The sequence below is a fragment of the Artibeus jamaicensis genome, unplaced genomic scaffold (genome assembly GCF_021234435.1).
Source record: "Artibeus jamaicensis isolate MK-2021 breed Jamaican fruit bat unplaced genomic scaffold, CSHL_Jam_final contig_464, whole genome shotgun sequence".
NCBI lineage: Eukaryota > Metazoa > Chordata > Mammalia > Chiroptera > Phyllostomidae > Artibeus > Artibeus jamaicensis.
This window is the reverse complement of record NW_026521842.1, coordinates 16,986,487-16,992,888: the sequence shown is the minus strand read 5'-3', so window position 1 is coordinate 16,992,888 and position 6,402 is coordinate 16,986,487. Positions and strand designations below refer to the sequence as shown.

Genomic DNA, 6,402 nt, shown 5'->3' with positions numbered 1-6,402 from the left:
TTTGTCATCCCACTATTTTATATATTAAGAAATAGATAGAAAACTGTACTTGAAAAATAGTTAAATAAAATTTAAAAGATATATATTAAAAAAAGATTATCTTGGATTTTAGTTCTAAATTTTTATTTTAATCTAAACATTTATTTTTAAATATGTTAGTGTGATTAGCTTCTTTGCTCAGTACTTTTTATCTGCCCTACCTTCCTCCTGGTCCTTTGTGTTCTCACCTGTAGTCTAGTGTAATCACATTACTTATTCACTTGCTCTTTTGCTGGGTGATGGGTAATGGGTGAAGATACAATTTTGCATCTCTGGAGTTTGGCCTGTAGTAGATAAATTGTAACTGTTCATTGAATGATTATAAGGCCCACTACCCCATGTCTGCCCTGTGCTTTGATCTGCCTTTCTGTGTTTCTACCTTACCTCATTCTTTTTGCCCTAGATTCTTATACTATATCAGAACCACAAAGATGTCTGTTTGTGGTACACCATTAAGACATCAGAATTGTCAGAAGCAGACAGAATATGGGGCTCAAGGAGCTCTGCTGAGAGGCGTCATGTTTGTTCTGCCCTTTGACCATCAGTCAGTTGCAGAAATTTATTTCCCTAGACATATATGTGTGGTGACAGAGTACTTTACAGAGCTGAGATTGTAGAGGAATAGGAACACTAATGAAGGAGCAGCAATACATTGAATATTTACTTGCCAGATGTGAGAATAGAACAAAAACACATCTCAGGGCTTAGATGTAGGAGGAATCTTCAGATGGTATATCTATTTATCTGGTCATATAATCTGAATATAAGACTAAAGGCAGGATCATTCCATATAGAATATTAATGGCCAACTTGTTCTGCTGTGATTTAATTGTCACTTAGAGGGAAAATGATTTTACCACATGGGGAGAATATTTTACAAAACTCTAGATGTCCTGGGAAGTTTACCCTGGGAAGTTTCATTTTTTTATTTTATCACTCTGAATACCACACTGAACTTTTTCTCTCTTTGTTTACACTGTTATTGGTCATCATCATGGGTCTCTAGTTGGCTCGGTTGTTGTTTGGCCAGGTAGTTCATTATTAATTTTCATTTTTATACTTCTCATTTCTTTAGTTCTGTTACTTATTATTTTTACTTTCTCTCCTCTCTGTGACTTAACTTCAGGCTTTGTTCACAAGGCTTAAGAGAGTTCTTTGAGCAATTCCTTTTGTTTTTCTTTTCTTTAGGTGGAAGGCACCTCCAAGGACCAAGAGCAATGTTGTCACAGGGCAAGATAAGTTAGGGTACTTATCTGGAACCCTGTGCTGCAGCAGGGATCCTACAGTCATGGGGTGGGAGAACCTACAATAAAGTGAATCCATCTAGTAGCAAGATGGTCCTGCCTACATTTCATTTTCCATCTTTCCTTCCCCTCGCCTTCCCAGGTACCTGTGAAATCTAGTAGAGGATACAGACCTAGTCAGGCATCTGGAGCCTCAAAGGGTAACCCTAACTTTCTGTTCCTAGTGATCATTAACATTTATGTTTTACCTTCATCACCAATGAGAAGAGACCCAGGAAAAAGACAGCTATGTTGAGACTTTTGGCAGGGTGCTGTAGGATAATATGGTATGTGTGTAAGAAATGCATTTTGCCATAGTCACAAGTTCAGATATGCAATTAATAGCCTGATAGTTGAATGAATTCTTGCCTTTCTCTATGGAATGCCCAATTCCTGAACTACGTAAAATATTCAAGCATTTTAAATGTACATTCACATGAGATTTCACTCAGAATAGGCCTTTATGAATATTCATGTTGGAGTATTTAGCCTTAGAGTGTAAAATATTAATCTGTTACCTGAGTTTTACATCTAATTCTTTTTCAATGACACAGAGAAAAATTAAATGTTACCTGCCACAAGGGGCATCATTAGGAAGACCTTTTTAGAATAAAACTCTGAAAGCTAAAACTTGCAGTCTCAATTGTGGGAGCGACCACTTTCGCGAGGTCCCCCCGGTGCCACGGACACACGTGAGTGAATAAATATGGCCAAGACAACATGAGATCTGTTTGGGGATGGAGGTGTGGGCTGTGGCCAGTTTCTCTGGGGAGAAAGAGGCCAGCAGCGGCCAGTTTCTCCGAGGAGAAAAAGGCCCTGAGCGCCTTTCTCCATAGCCTTTTATTGGGTTGTAATACACAGGAATACAGGGTGGCAAGGATCAAACAGTAGATAACATTACAGAGAGATCTGACTCAGTGTCTTTCAGGAAGAGAGTTGCAGAAACTTTGGGAGACATACTCATTTCCTCTTCCGACCCTTATCATATGAATGAAAGCACTTTTAACAAATTTCACAGGTTAATCAGCAAGTCTTTGTGGTGCCAGATTTTCCCCAGGGCACGCTCTAGCAAAGCAAGGAACTGCACCTCTCTCCAACAGGTATTCAGGCTTAAGGGGATTAGAGCCAGGAAGGGCTTCTCCCAGAGAACATGGGGACTCAGGCTTGACAAAGTGGTGGGGGGCGGGGGGAGGAGAGGGAAGAGTCCATTGCTCTCTGTTGCAGGCCCCTGAGTTCTTCCATGAAGGCCTCCCAGGTGATCGAGTCTGGCTTAGGTTGCTCCCCACTGTGAGGGGTCTTACCCATCATTGACTTCTGACCAAGCTCTGGGGGCAGGGAGAGGAACTGAGGCAGCATTTGCTACCAGAGACAGGCTTTGTCTCCTGCGGCTGGCATTCCAAAGGTCGTCTCTCGCCCTTAGCCACAAGGGGTAGAGATACAATTCCTAAAATCAGGCAGAGTAGTCTACTACACTCAATATTTTGCTGTCTCCCATCATGTGACAGGCAAAATTTATAAAGGCATTACCATTGTTTTTGTTCAGTGTTGACCTCCTATCTATCCAGATTTGACAAGCAAATATTAAAGATCATTTTTTATTGTAGTGAATATGAGCAATTCAAGTTTTTTTATATTAGGATTTGTTATGAAGAGTACATGTTTAGTGGTTACTATGCTTATCAATAGAAACTATAAGGACAGACTATGATGAATAATCAATGAAATTAAGTGCTCTAAATTGGACAGGAAAAATGAATAGCAATAGATAACATTTCCATTGTGGTGCATGTTTGTATTTTGTTTGTTGGTGCTCAGTTTGAGATTTCAGCTGGGTTTTTCTGAAAGAGCATATGAGGGATGGAGGGGAAAAGGTAGCTGAAGGGTAGTTTTTTTGCATTTTATTTTTTCTTATTATAAGAATAATCATTCATTGAAGAAAATATAAAAATAATAGATAATTAAAAATAAAATAAAATATACCTCTGAACTACCAAGAAAAATCACCACTGGCCCTGGCCAGATGGCTCAGTTGGGTGGAGTGTCATCTTCATACACCAAAAGGTTGCAAGTTTGATTCCCAGTCAGGGCACATACCTAAGTTTCAGGGCCCATCCTTTTTGGGGTATAGATAGGAGACAGCCGATGGATGTCTCTCTCTCTCTCACACACACACACGCACACTCTCTTCCTTTCTCTCTAAAATCAAGGTACATATCCTTGGATGAGGATTTTTTAAAAAATCACCACTGTGATTTCAGTTTTTCAGTTTAGTTTGCCTTTTATACTATACTACAAATTCAAATATGTATATTTTACAAAACCAGAGTCACACTGTATTATTTTATAATCTGCTGTATTTCAATAATTATTATGATTTTCTTGGCATCATTTTAAATAACATCCTATTAAATGAATTAAAATTAATGTAAATAATTAGGAATTTTGATATTTAGGTAGTTTCCAATTTTATGTTATTATAAATGGTATTTTAGTGAACCTCCTGAAAGCTATTTTTTTGCTTAAATCTATTGCTATATTGTTAGTTTTAGGATATCCTAAAAATGGAATTGCTTGATCAAATAGTATGCACATTTTGGTGCTTTATATATATATTGTTAAGTTACTTTCCAGAAAGTATGTATCAGTTTAGGCTTCCATACCTTCCTGAAAGCCTATCATGATCATTTAAACAGGTATATTTGCTAATTTTTTAGGGAAAAATCAGTAACTTACTGTTTGATATTTTAATTGATTTGAAATTTGCTTTTAGTTGATATGAAGCATATATTTTTTAAAGGTAACTTCTTGAAGAATAAAAGTACAAAAGAAGATCTCCCTCTCCTTTTCTGTTGCAAGGATTCCTTCAAAAGAAACAATGACTTCGGCCATTTTGTGAAGAGGCAAAGGCTGAGCAGTTGTGGCCCCGTTTCTGACCTCCATCAGCAGTCATCTGTTCCACCTAGTACCGGGGAGTAGGAGATTCAGAATCAAATCTCTTCTCCCTTCGACCTCCGGGTTACAAATTTCTTGAAACATAAGTCAGTGGAACTTTGCTTGAGTGAGAATTTTTTTGATCTTCAGCTACATTTCAGCTTTGTGAGGAACCTTATCATCAAAGACAATGGCCAGCAATGTTACCAACAAGACAGATCCTCGCTCCATGAAGTCTCGTGTATTCATTGGGAATCTCAACACTCTTGTGGTCAAGAAATCTGATGTGGAGGCTATCTTCTCAAAATATGGTGAAATTGTGGGTTGCTCTGTTCATAAGGGCTTCGCCTTTGTTCAATATGTTAATGAGAGAAATGCCCGGGCTGCAGTGGCAGGAGAGGATGGCAGAATGATTGCTGGCCAGGTTTTAGATATTAATCTGATTACAGAGCCAAAAGTGAAGCGAGGAAAAGCAGGTGTGAAACGATCTGCAGCGGAGATCTATGGGTCAGTACCAGAACACCCTTCTCTGTCCCCTCTATGCAGCTCCTCTTTTGACTTGGACTATGACTTTCAGCGGGATTATAATGATAGAATGTACAGTTACCCAGCACGTGTTCCTCCTCCTCCTCCTCCTCCTCTTCCTCCCCCTCCTTCTCCTCCTCGGGCTGTAGTGCCCTCGAAACGCCAGTGTGTATCAGGAAACACCTCACGAAGGGGCAAAAGTGGCTTCGATTCTAAGAGTGGACAGCGAGGGTCTTCTTCCAAGTCTGGAAAGTTGAGAGGAGATGATCTTCAGGCAGTTAAGAAGAAATTGACCCAGATAAAACAAAAAGTGGATTCTCTACTGAAAAGCCTGAAAAAAATTGAGAAGAAGCAGAGCAAACAAGGAGTAGAGACGAAGAACAGTAAGTCAGAAGAGGAGCAGAGCAGCAGTTCCCTGAAGAGAGATGAGACTAATGTGAAGATGGAGTCTGAGGGGGGTGCAGATGACTCTGCTGAGGAGGGGGACCTACTGGATGATGATGCTAATGAAGAGTGGGAGATGGCCAGCTGCGTTGATCAAGGATGATGAAGAAGAGGCTGAGGAAGGAGAGGATGACTCTTAAGCACATAGTGGGGTTTAGAAATCTTGTCCCATTATTTCTTTACCTAGGCTCTTGTCTAAGACCAAAATTTTTACCAGATCCTCTCCCCTAGTATCTTCAGCACATGCTCACTGTTCTCTCCATCCTTGTTCCTTCCATGTTCATTAATTCATATTGCCCTGTGCCTAGTCCCATTTTCACTTCCTTTGATGCTCCTAGTAGTTAAGTCTTACCCTGTAATTTTTGCTTTTAATTTTGATACCTCTTTATGACAACAATAAAAAGGATGTATGGTTTTTATCAACTGTCTCCAAAATAATCTCTTGTTATGCAGGGAGTACAGTTCTTTTCATTCATGTATGAGTTCAGTAGTTGCTTCCCTAACTGCAAAGGCAATCTCATTAGTTGAGTAGCACCCTGAGAGCAGCTTTGAGTTAGAGGTGTATGTGTTAACCCCATGTATGTAGCATACGTGGGGCTCTTCAACACAAATGTAATGATGTATTTTTGTGAATGAGAGTTAGCATGTCAAATGCATCCTCTAGGAAAATAATTAGTGTAGTAGTCTTAAGATTTGTTTTCTAAAGTTGATACTGTGGGTTATTTTTGTGAACAGCCTGATGTTTGAGACCTTTTTTAATGTTTTATTTTCTTTTTTAAAATGTATTTAATTATGCCATTAGAGTTGTTCTATTTCCCCCCTTCATTCCCCTCCACCTTGCACACCCCCTCCCCCACCATTCCCCCCCTTTAGTTTATGACCACATTTCTCAAGTTCTTTAAGTTTGGGACCTTTTTATTTCACAATAAACACATCCTTATTAAGCCAGGAATTTGGAGAGAGAAAAAAACCTGTTTTTAAAATTTTTGTATTTTATAATTATTTATTTCAAATTCTTTTGTTTCACTGTGGCCTCCACAAAACCCCTAGAATGTGTATTTTTTTTGAGTCTTAGTCACTATTATATATACCAACACACACTGCTCAAATTATACTTCATTGGGATGGGTGTTGTATTAAGGAGACAAGAAACTTGGGTGTGGAGTGGAGAGTCTTGCAA

At 39.0% G+C, this 6,402-nt stretch overlaps 1 protein-coding gene across 1 annotated transcript; it reads left to right on the top strand.

Annotated features, from left to right (window-relative positions):
- The first annotated feature begins 4,138 nt into the window (after positions 1–4,138).
- Positions 4,139–5,962, top strand: LOC128627662 (heterogeneous nuclear ribonucleoprotein C-like). Its single transcript, XM_053666733.1, is given in 2 exon segments — positions 4,139–5,291; positions 5,293–5,962. Coding segments are annotated over 2 exon segments (918 nt in total). The 5' UTR covers positions 4,139–4,443; the 3' UTR covers positions 5,363–5,962.
- The last annotated feature ends 440 nt before the right edge of the window (positions 5,963–6,402 follow it).